Source organism: Oryzias melastigma, linkage group LG1, assembly GCF_002922805.2.
Source record: "Oryzias melastigma strain HK-1 linkage group LG1, ASM292280v2, whole genome shotgun sequence".
Classification (NCBI taxonomy): Eukaryota; Metazoa; Chordata; class Actinopteri; order Beloniformes; family Adrianichthyidae; genus Oryzias; species Oryzias melastigma.
The window spans coordinates 24,302,520-24,326,617 of record NC_050512.1 but is presented as its reverse complement, the minus strand read 5'-3'; the positions used below and the strand labels follow the sequence as shown (position 1 = coordinate 24,326,617).

The following is a 24,098-nucleotide window of genomic DNA, read 5'->3' as shown; positions in this document are numbered from 1 at the left end:
TATGTATTTTTTTTTTTTTAAGGGGTCAGAGAGTAGTGAGGAAATTTGCACACAGCCTGTCATTATTTGTAGCTATATCTCTGTCCTTTTTAGCTTGTTAGCATGCTAATAATATTGTCGCAGGTGCTAGCTAGCATTGCCGCATTTGGCTTCTTTAACTTAAAAATTACGATTTTGTGATGGAATTGGGCACATTATTGATCAGGAAAGGCTTTTGTTTGCTGAGTTCTACCATTAACACAGCTATAAAAGGCTTATTTGAGATTTTTTTTAATCAAACCATTTAAATGTATATCAACATGCATTTCAGTGTTTTGTTTGAGTTACATCCAGGTCTTCCAAATGGTGCAACCTTTCCATCATTCATCAGTTGGAATGTAATGAAAAGGTAATATTCATGTTGGTTTTAGTTGGAACGACTGAAGAGTTTTGAACTTTCTAAGCTCTATAGTTTTAGCTCCAAACCAGCGAAGCAAAAGATGGTGGTTTTTGTTATGGTTTTAAGTGCTTTCTGATCCAACCAATTAGTTTTTTTCCATTGTTTTTTTTCTTAATGGAATTTTTCTGACTGATATTTTTGGATTGTTGTTATTGTGCTTCCTTTTCCATTACATTTTTTTTCTCTAAACTTTACTGTTGCACTTTATCACTGAGTTGGCCAGACTTGGAAATCAGGCCGGGGCTGAGATACATGAATGCAAAATGTAAATGCAATAATGTTGGATATTAGTGAAGACCTTTTAAGTATGTATTTTTTTCCATTTTTTATAAAAATGCTTTTGATCACATCAATAATTTGGGAATATTTTAGTTCCAGATATATTGGGAATCAACATTTAGAAATCTGAATTATCCTCAACCTCCATGCCATCCTTTAACTCCAAGTGAATGCGAAACAGGTGTTTTGGCATTTACCGTACCTGAACCATAATAGTACATATGGCCGCTTTCTCTGTTGATGAATACTGATAGGCTTAGCTTAAAGGACAATGAACAGTTAGAGCATGTTCTAGGGGTATGCAGTTTAAACATAGATAGAAGGCCTTCCTAACCAGTTCAAGACAAGCTCAAAACGTTAATTGATTTTAGTTGTAAAAATAAAAATGGTTGTTCTAGTGAGACTGAGATGGAATTTACCATAAAAACCAGTAGATTTTTTGTATTATTTTCTCTGATTTTTGGAGATCCTTGTATAGATTGTATTAATCATTAAAGTCTGCTTTGTTATAACACACTTATAATGACTGTTATCAAGAAAGGATCGCCCCGTTGCTTGTTTCCATCTACAACTTTCTAAGAGATGGTGAGGCTTGATGGCGGTTTTATGTGGCGTGTTGTGGCAATGTGTGATGCTGAAGTTGTCAACAGTCAGGTTTCCACTAATAATGCCTTCATCATGGAGGTGAAATAATAGATGCCAGAATATTGCCCTTGTTGGCTCACTTCCACCTATGGTTTGATTGGCTACTGCAATGCTTCATAGCTGCAGTCTGTATGCTGTCAATCTTGAAAGTTGAATCATAGACATTGATTTTACCATCATGCAATGGGCTTCTTTCAGTTGGCAACAGCGATCAAAATTAAAGTTATAAGAAAAACTATTCTTCCAACCCTATCATAAGTGATGTGGTTGTGTCATTGTCCACGGGAACATTCTCACTGGCATTGTGGTGAATTGTGTTCTGATTAAAAAAAAGCACAAGGAATAACCCTGGCTAGTTCTTTGACCAGTATATATTAATAAAATACCATATTATTTTCTCTAAAACAAGACATTTTACAACTTTTTCTCATAATTTATTTTTTCTTCAACTCAAATTGCTTTGTACACCAAAGCAGGAGTAAATCATCACTTAAAAGCACCATCGTCTACCTGCAAGTGAAATGAAGCCCTTGTTTCTAGGCGGACACCAGTTTGCCTCTTTAATCTTCACCAGAATTTGGGTGAGCCAACGGGAATGTGACTCTTGACGCAAGGAATAAAGCTTTTGAAAGGCTATTGGTTTAAATTGACATTGATCAAAAAAGGATGTTTTTGCAGTGTTGGAAGTGTCACTACTGTTCCACCTCTTTATACACCCTCTTCCTTAGAAGACCCTTGATTCATTGCTTCTTTGTGGAAAGACTTTTTCTTCTGATTGAAGGTTTGGTCAATTCACCATGTAACTGCTTAGTGGAATATTACATTAACAAGGCATTCTCGATCAACTCCAATGCGTAATGTGTATTTTTCTATAGATATAAACATACTTGCAGCCTGATTTTAAATCTTTGGTTACTTCTATTGATGGGTCTAATCTCCATATTGTACTGGCATTGATTTTGTATCTTTATTTCACATAAGGTGTCACCATTTAATTGGACCATTTGAATGGTCCTAGCATGGCTTCCCCTGGTTTGGCACAAGAGCTGTCAGGCTTGTTCCACATTTTTATCAAACTCTGGATGGATGTCAGTTGTGTTTTATCAGGCCAACATGGTGATGGCTAAGGACACTGAAAAACAACCTCAAAGAACCCATTGGAAACCAATTTGTATTTGGCAGTTTTACTCATCTCCTTGGAGATCTCTTGCTTCAATTTACTTTTTATCAAGAACATTGTATTTGCATTTAATGTACTGGTTTTTATGACAAATATCCATGAAAAAAATAGTTAAAAAAAAAAAAATTTCGCCAGCGTTTTCCTGTAAAATAATTTCTCCTTTGCTCCGGAAGCTTGTTTTTAAAGCGCTGTTTCACTGTGACACCGAAAGAAGCCACAAACCCGGCGTTGGGTGCAGGTTGGAGTGGACGGATGGGTCAACACAAACTCTATACCAACCGTGTTTCTTACCATGAAAGTTTGACACTTCAACTGTGTTCCTATCAATCCAAACCCTCATCTCCTAACCTTTTTTTGTGCCTGGTCCAAACGTCACAGAAACGGAACCTTCTGGGCTTTTCAAGGGTTCGGATAAGCCATCGAGTGGTCGTTGTGGTTCTGTTGACAAAACGACCATCACTGGTGATTTTGTTTTAAGGGGCTTAGATGTTGAGATGCTGATAAAACCAGAGGCCATCCAAATGTGCTTGAAAGATTTGTGTATGTTTATTTCTTCTGTGCATTGAGATGGATGATTATTTATTTATTTATTTTTGCTGATGGTGAGTGTAAAGAAGCTTTGTTTCATATATGACTGCTGCAAATGAAGCAACAGTCTTTGGTTTGCTGCTTTTTGCCTCATTTAGGCGTCTGTACAAAAGTTCAAATCTGGTTAGAGTCACATTTTGTGCAATGGAAGCGGCACAGTTGCTTTCCCAGTGTATTAAAGGGCTACATTACCTAAATATGCACCGCTTGCTGACTCATTTAGCTGGTATTTGATGCATTCTCTTTGTGTTGAAGCTCATTGGGCTCATACGAACAGAGAAGTTACCCGAGTTTGTTTTCATGCTGCCTCACGCTGTGTTAAGAGCGTCCCGCTTATTTTATATGCTGCGTAGAGGTAGAATACCACCACTTAGGGGATGTATGTAGTGGACTTGCTGCTAACTTTGTTTTTTCTGGTTAGCAAAGTGATACTGTGCGAGATCATCACTGTTTTTGTTTTGCATTGCCTCAAAGGCAGTTAAGAGTTTGAGCTGTTCTCAATGGGCTGTGACAGCTAGCGACTAATACAGAGACCAAAAAAAAAAAAAAAATGGCTGAATTGACTAGAATATTCAAATGGGCTTTACTAAAACAGAGTTTTGGCTGAAACAGTTGTAAATAAACATCTATCAGATTTTATGGAATCGAATCATCTCATTTTTGTCATTCATTTTAGTTCCACTTCTATTTTTGTCTCACATTTAGCATTATTTCTGAGGGAAATCGTCTCATACAAAATATTTTAAGTGATCAAAACATTGAAATTTGATAAAAGCCTCTATGTTCTGAGAGGTTTTGGAATCTCCCTCAAGAAGGCTGTTCTGATCGCTAACAGTCACAGCCCAGTGAGCTCCACGCGGCCGCCAGCAGCAACCTCAGTTGAGAGTGACAGCTGACTGTCGACACTTTTTGCATGAGATCTACTGTTTCTGTGTCCTACGTTCTACTATTGACTGTAAAGAGTCACATCAGCACCGTACTGTCATTACAAAGACACAGTGAACATAATCTTTGACAAATTTCAGTTTGGAATTTCTTTTTTTTGTAAATAACATTGAAAATGCATTCACTGAACAGAGCAGTAAACTTTTGCCAACTTTAAGTGGCTTTTTTTCTGTTTCAGTCATTCAATATTGTTTGAAACATGATGTACATTTTTTTCAGGAGAGATTCTTGATGGATTACTTTGTTAAATGTAGAAATCTCCATTGATTGTGTAATAATTGATATAACAGTGTCTTTACAATACACTGTTGTTACTGGTTAAGACATTCTGAAAATATTGTATTTTTGTCCCAAAGCTGTTTTTTTAGATCAGTTTGAACCTGAAGTGAAAAAAAATGGCTCTTTTTTCTGTACTGAAAAAAAATCTGGAAACAAGCTTGTTTTTAGCTTGAAAAGTTCTGACACTGAATAAGTTTTGGACTAAACAAGAAATTTGACTAAAATAAATCATGTTTTTTCTTGTATTCATCAGATCAAATGACGTTAAAACAAACAAACAAAAAAGAAATATAATTTAATAAAGCTACCTTTTATTCTGGAAGGGCCAATTTGCCCATTACCCAAAATAAAAAAATAAAAAAAAGAAAAAAACATGTTTTTTTTATTAATAGTAAGACATTTTTTCCTGACTTCTATCACTGATTTTTGGGATTGAAACTCTTCCAAAATAGATAAACACAGTAGAATTTTAGGAATAACCTATATATAAAAGTGACTTGTGTGCTTTCACACGCAGATATTGTGTCATATTTGATATTTCAATGGAATAACAGGGTGATATTGTACAGATACTACATCTGTAAAGAAAGCTAAAGTGTTTCGTGTTTAGAGATGAACATCACATCAATGCCCCATTTTTGGTAAACACATGAAATCACTCCTTGTTCCACAAACTCACAAATGACCAGTCAGAAATTCAACCTCAAACCTCAAACTGGATCACAAAGAAAAACAGATTTCATAGAAACAAATGATTGTTTGGTCATCACTTTTTGCAATAAAATCTTCTGTTGTTGAGTGTAAAGGAACTGTTTGTTAGACGCAATGACGAGTCTTTCACTTGTACAAAGAACAAAAGCATTTTTTCTACCACTATACGGTTGTACAGTTCTGCTTGTATAATTTACAGGTAAAGCATGTATTTTAAACTTTTTGTAAATCCAAACAACTGCTGTGTAAATATATACAGAATTGTAGAAAGTAATTAAGTTTGCAGTTAATCTCTAATAGCATGATGAATAGCTGGGTTTAGAAGGTATGTACAGGCTGTATGTTAAATCTTTATGAAGGGAAACACTTGAAAATCACCTGATATCAGACTGCGTCCTGTCTAAAGATAAACTCTGCAATGCATTTTTTGTGCCTTTTATATCAATGTATGTAATCTAGACAATCTTGAAAAGCTTGTGTACAACCAAAATGTCAATAAAATGATTCTAGGGGCAAATGTATCAGTCACTAGCAGTTTTTCGGATACGGAACGGTTGACCCAAACATGGTCCACGTCCACAATTTTTTTTTTTCATTTTGATCAACATTTCTTCAACCATGATAAATATGGATGTCAAATTCACCTGGTACAAAACATATCAGGTTCAGACTTTTTTATAATTCAAAGGATTCATCAAATTTCTGCAAGCTAACTTCTTACATTAGGCTACACAGGACTCCCATGTAAAACCAATGCAGTTAGGTCTTGAAAAACCATTTTGGTGGTTTAACTACCCATTCCAACCCCTTGAAACAGAGAGGCATAGGTATGGCTTGGCTGGGATTTGAACTCAAGATCTTTCAGTCTCAGGGCGGACGCTCTACCACAAGGCCACTGAGCTGGTTATGGTGGTTCTTCTACACTGTTGTGGCCACTTTTTGTTAAACAAATAAACTGTTAAATCGCCAGAATGTCTTGTTTCTTAAATTGAATTATTGGATTCACAAAACATCAACCAAGCAAGAGTCATTGCTTATCTTTTTGGTAGTGAAGCTTTGGCTCTCATGCTTTCTCAAAGAGTCAATAAATATGCATCACTAGTCAATTGGTGACTCTAAATTGTCCCTGGATGTGTATGGGAGTCATTGCAGCTACATGTGTCTATGTGGACTGGCAAACAGTCCTGGGTTTATGTCGTCTTTAGCCAACGGTTGCTAGGACAGGCTCTGGAACGTCGTACACATGTCTGATCCACTGCTCACCCTACACATAGATATTCTTTATGTCTTTCTATGTATTTTATGTACTATGTGATGTCTAGCAGCTTGATCTGTGTATTTTCTTCAAAGTTGAATGAATGTTGCTCAAGGCTACTCTTTTGTAAGCAAGTGTTCTTGTATTGTTTTGCAGATGTTGTCACCCATGGAGGAGAGCGCCCCATCCCCGCCCTCTCCAGACTACCGAACGAAGGGCCAAGATGATGAAAAGGAACATTTACACATCCTTCCTCAGCTGCAAGCTAAGAGGGCCGACTTCCTTACCGTCATGTTGACTGGTACCTTGCCTCAGCGTCGGAGCTTTGTTACTCCAGACGAGGAGATCCCAGAACCACTTGGGCCAAAGGACGATGATGTCACAAAAAGCGAGTCCAACAGTGAGGCCAGCCAGAAAAGCACTGAACGTAGTCAGGAAGCTGCACCATCAACCCTCATGGCTGAGGACCAGAGGGTCCAGAGAGAGCATGCCTCAGCTGCTGATGCAGATCCAGATCTGGAGGATGCATCTAAAACTCTTGTTCTTTTTTCACCTGGGGATACTCACAAGTCTCCTTCAGGTGGAGACCATGGGCTGGATGGTGAGTTAGCAACACCATCTGGTTTAATTTCCCGTAATGACCGCCTCCTCGTAGGAGAGTTTGTTCAACCTGAAGCTTCTGAGACTGGTCGTTTGTCTCCGGCTCTCAGGTCAGATCTGCGACCCTCCACTCCCATTGCTCCTGCATCACCTCCTTTCACCAAAGTTGAGCGCACTTTTATCCATATTGCCGAGACGTCACACCTCAATATCATGTCTTCCAATGGTCATTCTGCAAAGGACAGTGACCGGGAAGTACTTTCAATCACAAAGGATATGGTTGTTAAGGTTGATGACTCTGAGCAGGAGGGAGTACCAGTGATCCAAGAGCCTTCAGATGAACCTGGGCCAAACAAGCAAGTGAAAACTGAACATGTTCCATCGGCTGTCATGGCCCCGTCTTCGGAGACCCTCTTGAAAGTCATATCACCAGTTCATGAACATATAGATCCGTCGCAGGAACCAGGGAAACAGCCATTACCCAGTGATGAAGCTTCAAAGCTTCCAACCGCCGGATCAGAGTTACCGGCTACCTTAAAGCCAAGAATCCGAAGCCGAATTCCAATACTTATTTCAGAAGAGGAGTCGGGCTCTGAACAGTCTTCTTCTCTATCAGCTCGAGCTCGGCTTCAGCAGCGAGCCAGGCAGCTGGACTTGGCTCGTGTGCTGGTCCAGAAGCAACAGGGTCGCTGGACAAGGAGAAGGATGCAGTCTGGAACGTCATCGTCCTTATCCTCTGGTGATGATGAACGCCGGAGGGCATCGGAAACTTTATCCACCGCTGGGTCAGAGGAGGACATGCATACCTCGGATGAGTCCAGAAAAAGCGTACGTCTCCAACCAACTGAAGAGCAGGGCTCCAAGGAATGCAGGAGCAGGATCCCCAGACCTATGACCCCCATAAAAAGACCTTCAGGGGGGTTTGCTTCTGCTACTCCTTCACCTCTGTCCTTGTCAGACAACAGCCGTACCAAAGGAGCATCACCTGTCATTAACGGGTATGGTTTAATTCTCTTCCTTATATACATGTAGTTCAAATTTTAAAAGCTTAATTTGATTTTGTCTTGGATAATTTTTTTTTTTTCTTGTCCACAGAAATCAGAAAATTGGATTGAGCACTGTCACTACACAACAGAAATCTAAACCGGTCGCCACCAGATTCTCATCCTCATGTCCCCGTCCGTCAGCTGGCTCTGTCCCACCTGGCAGTCCTCGAATGCCCCTACGTGTCTTGGTTGGAACCCGACGCAGCCTTAGCTCCACCCATTGCAGGACTGACAGCCCCTCCCCTCAAAGAGCATGCCCAACCAGGCAGCCCCTTTCAGTTCGAGCCCCAACTGTCCCCATGCTACCACCCAGGACTACATCAACAATGCGGCGCAGCGCCTCACAGGAAGCAACTGCGCAATCTTCTGCACCCATGCCCACCAGGACCAGGCCAAAACCAGCGGCAGTAACTAAAGGGAAACTAAACACCAAGGAAAAGGTGGTACCCGCTAGATAATACAAAGAGTATCAGATCTGAAAAGTACATAATCAGTCAGTGGACAAGCTACGCCTCAATACTTTTCACCTGATTCTATGATGGACTGTGACGCTACAACAATGTTTTCAATTAATTTACTGTACACAAACATCATATTTTTTCTGTCCAAGGACTGCAAACGTAACTGTCTTCATGGGCTTCCAGTTATCCTGACTGACTGTACAGGAGTGTTGCTGCAATGGTGCTACAGATATGTCTGCTGCTCCCTGGTCAATCCCCGGTTTAACTGCTTCCGCCAGCTGAAAGTCTTGACCTCCAACGAGTCCTTTTTCTAGATAAGGCACCTAGCACTGTACTCTTCACACAGCTCTCCTCCTTCTCTATCAATGGTCCTCTGCTTGGTTCACACTGCATGGTGATGTATGTCAAAAAAAATATAAACAGAATACAATATGAAGTTCTTTGATGTACTTTTTCCCTGCTGATTGGCCGTCAACAGATTTGATTCGTCTGAATGCCCAACTATGTTATTAAGACATTACCAGCTGCATCTTTTACTCATCACAGTCTTGGATTTAGAGAAGAGTTAAATATGACAACATGAATAAATCGCTCAACCACTTGCCTCCTCCTCATGGTGTCAGTGGGCATGCTTCAATCTTTATTTTGTTAATGCTTTGAATTGTACATACCTGAATCCTTTCCCATAAAGACATCTTTATTTTTTAACTTGCCAAGCAAACTGTAAATTGAGTCTGTAGTTATTTATTTATTTATTTATTGTTTGTTTTTCGATGTGTTGGCCTTTCTCTTCTTTTGTACGCATGATATAAACAGGGTTAACCATGAAAGGAAATGATACCTGCTTGGATCTGATGCAAAGTTGTGCTTTATCCTCGTATGGCGTTCCTGGGCATTGAGCTGTGAAGTAAAGTCTTGGTCCCATATTGAAGAATCCTGTCCTTATTTATTTATTTATTGTTTTTTTATATAAAAAACACAGGTTTTATTTTATCTTCCTAGTTTTGAGTTATTTGATGTCGAAATTGACATAAATAGATCACTAATTATCCACTAGAGGGCTTGTTGCCTAAGTAAGTCAGTTTCCTTTCACTGAAATGCAAAACATAAAATATAACAAAACTTCTGCTACGTTTATAACAAGCTACAAAATGACTTCAAAGCCTTATTTTACAGTTGAGCTACATTTTAAATCTACAAACATTTCAGATGAATATTAAAATATCAAATCTAATAAACTGAATTAAAACACAAGAGAAAGTGTAAACTTTTTCTGAAAGTATATATTTTTGCGGAAATAATCACCTAAATTGTGCTAACTAAGCAGTTTTTCTTTCTCTTCATTCAGTGACAATTTCTTCTTATGATGCCATCTTGTGCTGGCAACCAAGAACTCTTCAGTGAAGGTTCAAAAGGATGGTCTTGAACCAAGCCAAAATTAAAAACACAGTAAATGTCAACATGTTCTTCTAATATTTAAACCCTCAATTTCTTTGTTGATTAAAAAAAATGTACAAATTGTTTTAATATTAAAACCATTGCGGGTCATTTCCTCAAAAAACAAATTTTCTATTTCATCAAAAAAACCCTCAAGATCAAAACTATTTTCTAAACTTTTGAAATGTATTTACCACAAAAATGCATGTTTACCACATTTTTACTTTATTGCAGTTTAATAGGCTTTTATATATTTTAAAACAAATAGGACATTTGTTTGTATATATATATATATCAAGGGGTTGGTTGTTGGTTGTTCTTCTATTGCTTTGCTTTAAATTAAATTAAATAATAAGACCAATTTGTGTTAATACTAATTGTTTAGTTTTTAAAATTGAACTATTGCCCAATTTTGGGGAGAAACAGTCCTAAGAAAATCTCCCTTTGGGAAATTCCTTATGAAAGTGTGTTATACAGCCAATTTGTTCCATATTGTGGTCAATGTTTCTGCTATTATATTTGAAATATGAAATGAAAAAAATCTATATGAACGATTTTAACATAAAATCCTTTTCAAAGTGAGTTTGGTTTGTACAGAAATACATTTTTTTTAATCTGCAGTTCACCGGTTCTACCGCTGGGTGGCGGTAACACGGTGCGCATATGAGGTGCGCATCAAGTGTCGAAGAAGAGTGAGTATGGCGCTGGAAGTTCAGCTGTGTAGTTTGGAGGAGTTCCCCTCACACCTGAGTCCTCTGGAGGTTTTGCTCCTTCAAACTCACTTGGATTCAGTTTTTCAGAATGCCTCAGACTCTCCGACGGTCCTCTTCGCGGCGCAGCAGCCTCAGCTCAGCGGGCGAACGGGCATTCTCCTGCGCGTTCACGGCACCACCGAGGAGGAGGTGTCGGGCTGTGGTGGAGCGAGCCTTCCAGCGGGCAGCGGAGAAACGACCCTCCGGCTGTTCACCAGCCGCTTCTTCCTGCGGCACCACCGACTCAAAGGAACCGGCTTTATTCGACCCATGGAGCCCGTTAGCCTGGACCGAGTGGTGATAGGCGCCCGCAGCAAGCAGAGCCTATGCTGGGCTGGAGCCAAGCAGTTCTCCGCCGGGCTGACGGAGCTCTGCCGCGGGGAAGAGTGGCTGCTTGCACGGCAGGGAGACCCGCTGCTGCTCCCTCTACACCCGCTGCTCGGAGAAGACCCGGAGCAGGTGAGAGCAGCTCAGTCTAATACAACTGTCTTCCAATGATAACCTATTGATGGGGCAGTTTTGTTAGTTTCCACATCATCTATTTTGTGAAAACAAACAAACAAACAAACAAAAAACATTAGTTTCTAGTTAATCATATTTACCGTTATTTAATTTCACACCAGCAGTTTTTGAGAAGTGCATTAAAACTATTAAATTATACTTAAAGTCCACTATTTTAAAATCGTTCCCTGTTGTCTTTTAATTATATATTTTTTTAGTTAAAAAAATATATTTTTTTTCTGGGACATAGTTTCTGCAGAGCAGCAGGAGTTGATTATGAATTCACTTCTGAATTGTGGGCAGTTATATTGGTGTGGAGCAACCCCGCCCCTCTTCCCAGTACTGAGAGTTCTCTGTTTACACAATCTTCTGCACCACAATCATTGACGGTATACGAGAAGTGGACCAAGTGACCCCTTACATTCCAAACATGAAGTACCAGCTGGCTCCAAGAACACAAAATCCCATAGACCTAGACAGCTATTATTCAGTCATTTTATTTCTAAGAATTCTTACTCTAATACATTTTTCTTAACATCTTCTTGCTAATCCTATTATATACGGTATATATATATATATAATATGCTCTCTTTCTTTATCGCAAGTTATTAAAGTTATAAACTGACCAATCAGATGCCTTAGTAAAAGCATGGCCCCACCTTGAACATTTCACTGACGGTGGAAGGGGTGTGGCCTCCAACAAGCTCCATTGACAGTATATATAGATGGACAAAGCGCCTGTGACATCACCCGTAGAAAACCCCTCGCCTCTGGTTCCAACGAAGTAAAGTCAATTCAGTCACCATGTTTCTGCGATACAAACGTCACCATGTTGGAACCAGATGAAGTTAGTAATCGGCGAGTCAACATTTCTCTTGCTTGTTTGAAGTCCACACCCCTACCTCTAGACAGCAGGCTACACAAAATCTGTCAAACCTTTCAAATGTCGGATGTGGGGGCCAGCTGGCACCACCCACTTTTATTGAGGCATCTGATTGGTTGGTTTATCGGTTGAATAACTTGCGCTACAGATTAGTAAGAAAACTGAGCAGGAATGGTTATTCTGACGAATGAAATGAGTGACCAATTGCTGTTTATTTATGGGATTTTAGCTTTTGTTTTTTTTAATTGACTCAGACTTTTTGAAGCATCCGTTAAACACATCCCAACTTCTCCTTTATTCCATCTGTAGTTTTTGGTTCTTGCAGCGGCCATGTTTGTTTTTAATTTGAAGTGTCTGCTCCTCTTCCTCGTCTTGATGAAGGTGCGTCAGCTGCTGATGGAGCTGCAGGTGTTGGACTGCAGTCCCGTCACTCAGGGGAGGATCACAGCCAACACCGCTCTGGTCCTGACAGATTTCTGGGACCCAGCGGACCCCCCGGCGCCCCCCGGCCCCTGCAGACCCCTCGGCCTGTGCGTGTCAGACTTTGCCCGTTACGCAGACAGCCTGGGAGGAGGCGGTTCTCTCCTGGACAGCTGGAGGGCGAGCTCGGGCTTATCGGACGCCGTGCGGGTGCTGGAGTTCCGGCTGGACGTTCGGGTGGTGGACACTCGGCGGTGGTGGGGGGCTGATCTGGACGGCTGTGTTTTCCTGAGCAAGCATGTGCTGCTGCGACTCGGTTTGTTTAACCACGAGTGGGTGAAGCTGGGGAGGCCGGGCGGAGCCTCCGCGGAGGATGGAGAAACGGTCGCCTGCAGAGAGCGGCTGGCGTCTGCGGTGGTGGTGGATCTGTCGCTCTGCCCGGAGCTGCAGCCTCACGCAGATGGAGCCTTCATCTCTGCAACTCTGTGGTTCAACATGACGGAGGGAGAGGAGCTTCCTGTGAACGGCTTCACGCTAACGATGAAGGTGCAGATTCTTCTTTTCTGTTTCTTGCTAGTTCTTTTAAAGAGCCTACAAAAAAGTATAAATATGATGCAAACTGAGCTTAAAGGGTAACCAAACCCTAAATCAACTTGTTTTTGGTGCTGACCTTTATAAATGGGGCTTTAAAATACTGCCTGATGGTAGTTGACAATTTTTGGATAAATTTAAATAAAATTGTTCAATTCTTGGGAAAAAAAAGTCAAAAACTGTCTGTGAGCTGCCCCCTACAGGTTGAATTGAGGTATTACAGTTGAATTTTGTGATTGCTCAAACCAGGTAAGTTTTACAAGTCTGACGTCATGATCTGCAGTTCCAGTAATCATAACAGTCCTGCCCCCAAGCCCCGCCCCTCTGACTGGATTTTCAAATTTTGGCTGTTGGTGGAATCGGCCTGCAGCTTCCCTGTTTGGTAACCCTTTAAAATGTTCAAATATCTGTTCATACTCTCGTTTTTGCGGTTCTGTGAGGCTCCAAGAATTCCGGTTATCTTTGGATCTATTTTCAAAGCGCTCTCACCTGTCTTTTAATTATGATGATTACCCAAAATAAAATAAAATAACTTTTAGCGTTTTCTAAGACAGTATTTCTGCAGAATGGCATTCATTAGAAATTTGCCTCCGAGTTGTAGTGTGGAGCAACCCCACCCCCCTTCCCTTCCCCATTGCTGAGAGATTGGAATAGGGAGCTTATGCCCCACCCAGTGTTTTTTTTATTATTTTTTTTTACATCACAAATACAATCTTTTTCAATTTGCATTTTTTGTCTTCTCCTGATTAGCAACAGTTTGAGTAAAATAAATACTTTCAGCTTAATTTTATTTGTACATGTTAGAGCTCCCATGATTAGTCGTTTAATTGATTATTAAAATAGTTGCTGACTAATTTAATAGTCGATAGGTCAATAATTTATATTATATGGAGTAGTAAAGTTGAAAACTTGTGTTATATCTGAGTCAGTGAAACCAAAACTTTTCTGTGAAAAATAGTTCCTACTCTACTACTTGTCCTTCATCATCAGAAAAATCCCATAAGAACATGTTAAAACACTATTTCTCAGGGTGTTAGTAAAAGTCCTCAGAGATGAGTTCTGTTCTTGTTTCAGAGGTGGAGTCCGTCGCCTGCAGAACCCGACCTTCATCGCTCAGACAGCTCCTGCCGCCGAGCTTCTCCACCCGTTGCGGTTGAGCTTCACATTCAGCCCGTCGTCTCTCCGGCGTACAAAAAGCCGAGCTGCTGTGACGAGCTGCTGGCCGAACACTTCAGCACTCCCAGGTGAGCTTGGCTCTCAAAGCCGGTTTCTGTTCAGGGAAACCTGGTTTATTATTTCTGTTTTTATTTTTTATCTCAGAGTGGTTTCAGAGGGAGACATCCTGACGGTTCCTACCGAAAACCATCCGGAGCTGCTGGAAAACGGCTCGGAGGGGATCTACAGGTAAAACCAGCCTCTGCACATGTGAGCGGAGGAGGAAAAAGAAAAACCTGCCTCACGTTTGATCACTCCGTTTTCTGAATAAACAGTTAATGATTTCTGTCAGGAGTCCGGCGCTTTTCTTCAGAGTGCAGAAAGTGAAGCCTCCTTCAAACGAAGGACAAGGAGGAGGAGGAGGAGGAGGAGGAGGCGCATACCTGGCAGACAGAACGCACACCTCCCTCTTTATGGTGTGTTTTTATTATTTTATTTTATTTTTTTCACATTTTTAATCAACTTTGATCATGAATTTTACATACATTCATTTTTATAAATACAGTTTGATTTGAATGAAATTTACTTGTGTTATTAGACAATCGTCATGAACAGAATTTTTTTATTTATTTTTTTTTTATTTTTTTTTACAACTTAAGACACAAATGGAACAATTTCAATTTAAAAAAAAATACACACATTAAGGTTGTGTCCAAATTCCCTCACTATTTAGATCACTAAATTGTGCGTTCAACACTTTGTCAGGTGTCAGAATCTACAATTCCAAAATCCAGTATCCATCAATTCTCACTATGGACCACAATGCATTGTGTTTGAAAGATTTTAATTAATTTCTTATGTATCATTTAAGTTTTCATCATCAGAAAACAGTACCGATCTTTGTAAATTTGTTAGGTTTTAACTGTGGCAAAAGAACGAGCCCATGTTTGGTATTAAAAAAAAATAAAAATAAACAATGAGCGCAGTGTCCAAGTTGCATTAAATCTCAGGGCACTACATTAAATAATCTTTTAGGTTTTAGGGAGTACTGAGAGAATTTGGAGATATCCTTAAATTGAAATGTTTTAGGTCAGTCCACCTTGTCTTTTATTTTGCTCAGCGGTGTTCATCTCTCCAGGGGGCGTCCACCAACAGCGCGGTGCCGTGTCTCTCTGCAGACGCTTCCTCTCTTTGGAGCAGCTTATCTCCACCGGGACTCCACAGAACCGTGGAGCTGCTCAGCAGCATCATCCTGCCTCATCTGCAGCACAGGTAGAACCTCCTCACCGATGTCAACCTGAACAGTCGCCTGTCTTTCACTTTAGTGTTGCATCATGGGAAATGGTTTGATGGTAGATGTTGGTTTTAGGGAGTCTTTACCCCGGTGCACCGTCCTGCTCCACGGCTCTGCAGGCAGCGGGAAGATGACGGTGGTCCGAGCGGCGAGCTGCAGGCTCCACCTACACCTGCTGAAGGTGGGATTTACATCAACAAAGACAACATTTTTTTCTTTTTTTAGGAGTTTGTGTTCAGCAGCTTTAGTTGTTGTGTGCGTTCAGGTGGATTGTGTGACGATGTGCGCCGACACTCCGGCTGCCTCGGAGGCCAAGCTGGCGTCGGCGTTTCAGCGGGCTGAGGCCCTGCAGCCGTGTGTCCTGCTGCTCAGGAACCTGCAGCTGCTGGTTCGACCGCGTGGAGCCGAGGAGGACGGCAGGGTCCAGGCCGCGCTGTGCCATCTGCTCAACAGCGCCCCCACCAGGTCCAGACCACCACCTGTTATTTTTGAACGAGACAAGTCAGGGCATCTCTTACCCTCATGCAAACTCATACAGTTTTAGCTCTGTAGCCATCAGAAACCTCCCATCAGACTGATTTTAGGTTTAGCAGAAACCAAAATCTCTGTGCCGGTGTTACAGGGTGGCTGTGGTGGCGACGGTCTGCAGAGCTCGAGATCTCTCTGCTGGTGTCATGGCTGCGTTTGTGCACCGGGTGGAGCTGGAGAGTCTCACAGAGGAGCAGCGGCACGCCATTCTGATCAGCCTGAGCCGACATCTCCACCTGGGGAGAGACGTGAGCCTGGAGAGGCTCTCCAAACTCACCGCTGTGTGTAATAACGCCAAAGGCATTTTCTTTACCAACGACAGAAATACTTAACCACATGTGTGCCGCATACTTTCTTCCTAATCTGCAATTTTTCATGTGTATTTACTGTAATTGAAAGGAAAAGTAGAAAAATGTAACTGTTAGTTCTTAAAGTCCCACTCTGAACATCTTTTAATCTGTTTTCAAACCATTCCCAGTATTTGTTTTTTTGTTTCCGCCTATGATTGTTGTTTTCTAGGATATAGTTTCCGTAGAGGCTTAAACGCTAGTGTGACCCCACCCCTCTTCCCCTCCCTGTTACTGCCATCTCAAAGGAGGGAGCTTGTGGCCCACCCAGTGCATTTTCTGTATCACAAAAAAGCTTTTTTTCAAATTAGTTTTTTTTTCCATCTTCTCCTGATTCAAAATAATTTAAATGAGGAAATTATTATAAAATTTTAGGCTTAATTTTCTTAATATATGTCCTCCACTATGAGAAAAATGCCACAATAACACGTTAAAAACACAATTTTCACAGGAGTGGGTCTTTAAAGAACTCCTTTAGCTTTCCTTTAGCTATAACACAGGAAACTCAAAAAATATAAAATCTCACAACAGATTCTCGTGTTTTTTTTTTATAGTTTAGCTTTTATTGGGTTTTACTGATTTCATTTTTCATCTGAAATAGCTCTTTTCTACCTTGTATTAAGGCTTAAAGTGTATTCACATTCACACACTGTAACCACAAAGAGGTTCAGCGTCCTGCCAAAGTACACTTCCGCCAATAGAAAGGTACGGTGGGTATTGAACCTGCGATCCACCAATCAGAGGTCAACCTCTTCCCTTTTGCTCCACAGCTGCTCCATTAAAAAAGAAAAAGTTACTCATTATTATGTTTTCTGTTGTAGTATGACTATTTTTACCTCTCAATACCTTTTTCCGCTAAAGTAAAGACTATTTAAAGTGTTATAGAAGTTTTTTTTCTAGTGTTTGTGGAAAGTGTAGATGTTTTTAGAAGTCGGTGCTTCATAACAGCTGAATTGTTTTACTGTTTTCTTGTCCTCAGGGTTTCGTTTTGGGGGACCTGAACGCGCTCATAGTGGAGGCTGGCAGAGCGGCCTGCAGGAGAATGATGCAGAACTGGTAAGAGTAATAATGAAAAATAGTAACTTAGTAAGTATAAATATTAAAACAGTAACTTGGTAAATAAATAGTAACTTATTTTAGTTTTTAACTGGAAACATTTTACAACTAAAAATGCAAAAAATAGATTAAAATGTATTTGTTCAATGAAAAATTATATATTTTAAATCCAGATAACATTTTTTAACAATTTAAAATGTTTTAATGTATCCTGAATCTGTTTTTCTGCAAATATGATTTATGATAAATGAGTCTTTCATTTTAAATGTGACCTGGACGGAGAATCAGGAAGTGACCACAGAGTTTTTGTGTATCCAGTGGCTCCCGGGAGCAGGAAGATCTGTGCTCCAGTGGAGTGACCGTCCAGAACCTGGACTTCACCTCTGCTCTGGAGGTGCTGCAGGATGCTCAGTCTAAAGCCGTCGGAGCCCCAAAGGTGACGCAGCTGCACAGAACTAGAACCAGGCAGGACTTTCTGGTAACCGCCTCACAGATCGTCTCTGCTCCCAAAGATCCCGAACGTGCGCTGGGAGGATATCGGAGGCCTGCAGCACGTGAAGAGGGAGATCTTGGACACGGTTCAGCTTCCGCTGCAGCATCCGGAGCTTCTGTCTTTGGGCCTGAACCGGACCGGGGTCCTGCTGTACGGACCGCCCGGGACAGGGAAGACCCTGCTGGCCAAAGCTGTGGCCACAGAGTGCTCCATGACCTTCCTCAGGTTCATCACAATCTTCATCAGTCTGTGGTTCAGCTGCAGCGGTTGTAGCATCTGAGATGTTTCTTCTGTTCCAGTGTCAAAGGGCCAGAGCTCATCAACATGTATGTGGGTCAGAGTGAGGAAAACATCAGAGAAGGTTTGGCTGCTCCACTGTGACCTTTAGGTTTGGAGTCTTCAGATTCCTCATTGTATTTGCTGCTCAGTGTTCCACAGAGCACGCTCAGCAGCTCCATGCGTCGTCTTCTTTGATGAACTGGACTCTCTGGCTCCCAGCAGGGGGCGCAGTGGAGACTCAGGAGGGGTGATGGACAGGTGAGGAAAGGTGTGAGGTGGATAAAGCTGCATCTTAATCTATTGTCTTTCAAGTGGTTTGATATTTTTGGTGCTGCTCAGAACTGGTGTTCTGGTCTCCACAGAGTCGTGTCGCAGCTGCTGGCCGAGCTCGACGGCCTGAACTCGTCCGCTGGAGTCTTTGTGATCGGAGCCACAAACCGACCGGACCTTCTGGACCAGTCTCTGCTCAGGCCCGGCAGGTTTGGAGCCACCAAACTACTTTACATAAAAAACTTTAATTTATGTTTGCTGATCAACTGATGCATGTGTGCAGGTTTGACAAGCTGGTTTATGTAGGAATCAATGAGGATCGTGTCTCCCAGCTGCAGGTTCTTCAGGCCATCCTCAGAAGGTAAGTGAGATCTGCATGAAATCAGATTTCAGATTATTTTTTTTTTATATGTCCTCCTATTGTTGTATTTAATATAATACACAGTTTAAATAAAAAAAATCCATAAATGACAAATATCTGGAGATGTTCTGCAGAATAAAGAACCTAAACTTATTTATTTGTTCTCCAGGTTCCAGTTGGATCCGGCTGTGAACCTCCAGGAAGTGGTGGATCGATGCCCGGCTCTAATGACCGGTGCCGATCTTTATGCTCTCTGTTCAGACGCCATGACTGCCGCCATCAAAAGGAAAATTTTGCTCATCGAGGGCGGTGAGGAGACTTTAGATCTAAAGAGTTCCCAGCTTCTGCATCTGTTTCTGATCTCCATCCCTCCTGTCTCAGGTCTGGACTCTGAGGAGTCTCCCGTGCTCCTCTCCGCCGAGGATTTCTCCTCAGCGCTGGAAACCTTCAAGCCGTCTGTTTCTGAGCAGGAGCTGCATCGATACCAGAACATCCAGAAGAAACTGACAGCAACGTAGAAACAAGCTTAAGTTTCAGAGCTTTAAGAAGGTCTTTGAGTGAAGCAAAAATGAAAGGATTGTAATGGAAAACGCTGATCAGAACCGAGAAACCACTGCTGTAAAACGGATCAATGTAAATGATGTAAAAATGTTAATTTATGAATGTAATTATTTTTAATACACAAAAAACATCTGAGGATTCAATTACAGTTTGATTGTCTTTATTTTTAAAGGTAATTACAAGCTCAAAATTTGATGTGTCAGCTTTGTAAAAGGATAAAAAATAAATGATGCATGCTTTTGATACAAACTACATACATCTTATCCTTTCTAAAATGAAGATGAGTAACATAATTACAAAAAAATCATAACAACACATATACAATAACTAGAACTGTTACTTTACCTTCTATAATGCCTTTAGCTGAATGTGACTGCTGAATATGCTAAAGCTGCTTGCTGTAATTGCTCGAGGGATTTGCAAAAAGCTAAAGTTGCTTAAATATCTCGATATTTGTCACCTTATTAGAAGTCCAATTAGTGAAAAATGTCAGCATTTTGCTAAAATATTGGCTAAATTCAAAATTATCCTAAGAAATCTTGGTAAATACTGTCACGGTTCGAAACAGTATGTTTCTAGCTTAACTCAAAAACAGCCTGAATTAGTCCCCAGTAGATTCCAAATTACACTCAAAACATTAGCATGTTGCTAAAATGTTATCTAAGTTCACAATTTGCCTCAAAACATCAGTAGGATTATTGTTCTGAATATGCTTCATGTTTTGATACCAATATTTTATAGATTTCAAAGTACAGAGAAAATTAACTGAAGTTGTGTAAAATCTTAAATTGCATAAGTTGCAAAGTGCAGAAAGAATTGGAAAAATTCCCATTGACTAAACATGGCCAAAAAGTTGTATAGATGGCGTAAAATCTCAAAAACCTTAAAACATACAAATACCAAAAGAATAAGCACCCATATCTTTAACGATCATAATGTTTTGATACTGCTTGAGTTTTTACGTGCTAAAAAAACTGACAGAAGCTGACAAAAACTATAGGAAAGAGAAACAGGATCACTATAGTGTGAATGCTGAGTCAGCTAATAAATAATAATAAAAACCATTTTATGCAGAACTAGAACATAGAAAGCAATCACACATAAATGCAGTTCCTGCTGTCAAAACAACATCAAGGCATGATGCTGCCACCACCATGCTTCACTGTAGCGATGGTATTTGATTGGTGATGAGTGGTGCCTGGTTTTCTCCAGGTGTAATATCTGCTATTCCCTCCAAAAAAACTTTTTGTCTCGTAAGACCACAGCGTGTGATTTTCATGGTCTGAGAGTCAGAACACTGGGAGGCGCAAAAGATCGTCTAATGACAAACTGCACTGAGACGAAGAAGGAGGAGTGTCTTCTAACACGTCCTCAGCAGTCCCATAAAAGGCGGAGAATTTTCCTTTCTCCTCATTTAGTGTGAAATCTTAACACTGAACCATGAGTGGAAGAGGCAAAGGCGGGAAGGGACTCGGTAAAGGAGGCGCCAAGCGTCACCGTAAGGTTCTCCGTGATAACATCCAGGGAATCACCAAACCAGCGATCCGCCGTCTGGCTCGTCGCGGTGGAGTGAAGCGTATCTCTGGTCTGATCTACGAGGAGACCCGGGGTGTTCTGAAAGTCTTCCTGGAGAACGTGATCCGGGATGCCGTCACCTACACCGAGCACGCCAAGAGGAAGACCGTGACCGCCATGGATGTGGTCTACGCCCTGAAGAGACAGGGACGCACCCTGTACGGATTCGGAGGTTAACTCTGCGGCTTGATCAGCGAAGAACATCAAACGGCCCTTTTAAGGGCCACCCAAACCTTCTACAGAGAGCAGATGATCTCATTAACTTTAATATTCTTGTCTAAGTAATGAAATTATTTTTGTTTCAATGATCTCATAGTTTTAGACTCGCCTCGAGGATGCATTTTTTTCTCCTTCCTGTGATATGAAGACATGACATTATTTACCGCATCATCAAATGTCACTGACTAAGATGAAAACATAAAGTTTCCATCTAACACATTTGAATGTCATGAACTTTTTTTTTCCCCAGATGGACTAAAACTGAACCAATAAACGTTAAACCATCGAATTATTTTTGTATGAATGCCGTTTCAGATAATCAGTCTGGAGGAGTCTGTTCAGGAGCAATATTTCCAAAAACTTTCCAAAAAGAAATGAGCCCAAGGCAACACAAACTGCGATTTTGATGTGTTGCTTCAAGAATTTTTTGTAAAAACAAACAAAAAAAAATCATAAAACTTATCTAGTAAAACATTTTGATTAATATTGATCCATCTCAAGTCTGTTGACAGCATTAAAAAAAATAAATGTTCTAAATGTAGTTTAACATTTGTTTTCACACTTTGATTTTTTTTTTATTTTTGCAGATAATAGGTAGTCTGAAAATAATGTAGATAAAAATTATGTATTTTTTCCCCAGATTTACAACTAAATGTTTTTATGTGATATCCGGCCCTACTAAAAATACACTACAGCTATTTTTTGTTTCATGAATTTGCCCGCCAAATCCAGCAACGGTCATTCAGCAGCAGCTTGAACAAACCCAGTCATTGTTCAGCAACGGAACAGCCTCGGCCAATCATACAAGAGGTACAGCACAGTTTCATTTACACGCTATGTCTATAAACACCGCCTCCATTCCGCCCCCTCATCATTCTCTGTCGAGAAACTCGAGAGGAAGCATGCCTGAACCCGCCAAGTCCGCGCCCAAGAAGGGCTCCAAGAAAGCCGTCACCAAGACCGCCGGCAAAGGAGGCAAGAAGAAGAGAAAGACCAGGAAGGAGAGCTACGCCATCTACGTCTACAAGGTGCTCAAGCAGGTCCACCCCGACACCGGCATCTCCTCCAAGGCCATGAGCATCATGAACTCCTTCGTCAACGACATCTTCGAGCGCATCGCCTCCGAGGCTTCTCGTCTGGCTCACTACAACAAGCGCTCCACCATCACCTCCAGGGAGATCCAGACCGCCGTGCGCCTCCTGCTGCCCGGAGAGCTGGCCAAGCACGCCGTGTCTGAGGGCACCAAGGCCGTCACCAAGTACACCAGCTCCAAGTAAAACGGACTGCCGTCAACAAACAAACCCAACGGCTCTTTTAAGAGCCACCCACATGATCTGAAGAGCTTATATTCCTTACATTAGGTCTAAATGTTCTCTGTTCTGTGTGGTATTTGCTGATGAAGAAAGTGGTGAATCAATGTGGACAGCGGTGCTTTCAATGGTGCTGAACGCTGAAGAGAAAACCACCGAGGACCACTTTGATTCATTGAGAAGTGAATCATAAAAATGTTGCTAACACGGAAATGTGGTCCCTTTATTCCACACTAAAAATCCTAGGATTCATCTACACTAGGACAATTCTTGTAATTGTAAAGGCTGACGGTAATTGTAGTTCCATTAATTCATATAAAAAGCCCAAGTACAGTCTCCTCTCTACGTTCTACCTTTGCAGGATCACCACATAGTGGCCTTCTGATGGAAAGAAAAGCACCTGCATCTGAAAAGCTCAACCCTATGAAAAAAAATAAAGAAAAAAAATGTGTTGTAAATGCATAGTTAAGCAAAAAGGTTGCAAATGTTTCATTTTTACAAATCATGATTGTTTGTCTTAAGACATTTTGTTTGCAATTTAGGAGTTATTAATTTAAAAACTGACTTTGTAATATGGCGTTGCAAAAATTATTACATAACCCCCCCCTTCCTTTTTTTTCTCCAAAAAGATGTAGCTGCTGGGTCCAGTATTGTATTTTTTCTTTATTTTGTAATTTTTTAATGTTTGCTCAAAATGTTTTATGAGTTACATAAAATTTTGCACGTACAAATAATTATGCACCCACAAATCGGAGTGAGTATATTCTTTCCATACAAACCACCCACTTCCATACAATTCATTCATTTGACTTTAAATAAACCACATTCTATTTTTTTCTCTACTGAAAATCATTTTTGTTTTAATGCTAAACATCAGATAGACACACGACTAATTGTTTATAAAAATAATTAGACATGTTTCTCATGCTAGTTAGGATTATCAGTTGAAACGTGAGAACAATATTCTTCACACATAATTTTCTAAACATGTGCAGCCAGTGCTGAACCTCTTATTAAGGATGCATTGGCCCAGATGATCAGGGACAGGGGAGCAGAATTTCAACATTAAATATTCGTGACTAGTAACAACATTAAACTTTGAATGCACTTAATATGCATGAAACAATGCAGCAATGCACGTCTTGGCTGCACCTATTAGGTCTTATGCTGGTCGCACGCAAGTACATGGCAATAACATCAGTCTTAGCAAATTATCTTCGAAGAATGAATCATGGAGTTATGCACCAATGTCACTTTATTCCAATTAACTTGGACAGTTTTCGGTCTAAAATGCTAAATTTGAATTTGATATATATCCAATATCAGTTAATAAATTATTATTTAATGATTTATGTACTATTATTCTGCAAACTATACATTAAAGATCTGTGTGACGTGATGGTGCAGATGATCCCTTGATATTCATGTTTTTGGTTTTAACTGACCTTTAAACAAAGGAGGGGAGTTTAATATTTATTAAAATGATAAACAGGAGAATAATGTTCTGAAAGAGAAGTGTGTGGCTCTTAAAAGAGCCGTTGTGTTGATAATGGATCGTAGATCTACTTGGTCTTGGCGGGCTTCTCGGTCTTCTTGGGCAGCAGCACCGCCTGGATGTTGGGCAGCACGCCGCCCTGA

General features: G+C 40.7%; 4 protein-coding genes across 8 annotated transcripts in view; all 4 read left to right on the top strand.

Annotated features, from left to right (window-relative positions):
* Window positions 1-9,362, top strand: part of ttbk1a (tau tubulin kinase 1a) — a 42,149-nt gene extending 32,787 nt beyond the window's left edge. For all 4 annotated transcript variants that reach the window (XM_024289356.2, XM_024289355.2, XM_024289358.2 and 1 more), the window contains 2 exons: window positions 6,478-7,919; window positions 8,017-9,362. In XM_024289356.2, the coding sequence (XP_024145124.1) occupies window positions 6,478-7,919; window positions 8,017-8,425 (1,851 nt within the window). In that variant the 3' untranslated portion in view covers window positions 8,426-9,362. The remainder of the gene's footprint in view (window positions 1-6,477; window positions 7,920-8,016) is intronic.
* Window positions 9,363-10,536: 1,174 nt separating this feature from the next.
* pex6 (peroxisomal biogenesis factor 6) lies at window positions 10,537-19,499 on the top strand. Of its 2 annotated transcripts, XM_024289639.2 has the most exons (18): window positions 10,538-11,076; window positions 12,383-12,967; window positions 14,087-14,256; window positions 14,333-14,416; window positions 14,520-14,643; window positions 15,306-15,439; window positions 15,537-15,642; window positions 15,727-15,926; window positions 16,084-16,270; window positions 17,316-17,392; window positions 17,711-17,828; window positions 17,905-18,110; window positions 18,185-18,246; window positions 18,314-18,422; window positions 18,527-18,643; window positions 18,718-18,795; window positions 18,965-19,104; window positions 19,177-19,499. In XM_024289639.2, exons 1-18 carry the CDS (start codon window positions 10,564-10,566, stop codon window positions 19,311-19,313), a joined length of 3,147 nt encoding a protein of 1,048 aa, XP_024145407.1. In that variant the 5' UTR covers window positions 10,538-10,563; the 3' UTR covers window positions 19,314-19,499. The 2 variants fall into 2 exon arrangements, with proteins under 2 accessions (XP_036069402.1, XP_024145407.1); XM_036213509.1 differs by having other exon boundaries at window positions 10,537-11,076; window positions 15,537-15,926.
* Window positions 19,500-20,653: 1,154 nt separating this feature from the next.
* Window positions 20,654-21,439, top strand: LOC118599139 (histone H4). Its single transcript, XM_036213514.1, has one exon. It carries the CDS (start codon window positions 20,797-20,799, stop codon window positions 21,106-21,108), a length of 312 nt encoding a protein of 103 aa, XP_036069407.1. The 5' UTR covers window positions 20,654-20,796; the 3' UTR covers window positions 21,109-21,439.
* A 140-nt stretch (window positions 21,440-21,579) lies between these two features.
* Window positions 21,580-23,373, top strand: LOC112157103 (histone H2B 1/2). The gene has a single exon (XM_024289641.2). It carries the CDS (start codon window positions 21,987-21,989, stop codon window positions 22,425-22,427), a length of 441 nt encoding a protein of 146 aa, XP_024145409.2. The 5' UTR covers window positions 21,580-21,986; the 3' UTR covers window positions 22,428-23,373.
* The last annotated feature ends 725 nt before the right edge of the window (window positions 23,374-24,098 follow it).

Excerpts from the sequence above, each read along its gene's own strand:
- LOC112157103 (XM_024289641.2), top strand. The coding sequence starts at position 21,987 with ATGTCTATAAACACCGCCTCCATTCCGCCCCCTCATCATTCTCTGTCG.
- pex6 (XM_036213509.1), top strand. The coding sequence starts at position 10,564 with ATGGCGCTGGAAGTTCAGCTGTGTAGTTTGGAGGAGTTCCCCTCACAC. Across the intron at positions 16,271-17,315 it reads GGCTCTCCAAACTCACCGCT|GGTTTCGTTTTGGGGGACCT; the intron begins GTGTGTAATAAC and ends TCTTGTCCTCAG. Across the intron at positions 18,796-18,964 it reads CTTCAGGCCATCCTCAGAAG|GTTCCAGTTGGATCCGGCTG; the intron begins GTAAGTGAGATC and ends TTTGTTCTCCAG.
- LOC118599139 (XM_036213514.1), top strand. The coding sequence starts at position 20,797 with ATGAGTGGAAGAGGCAAAGGCGGGAAGGGACTCGGTAAAGGAGGCGCC.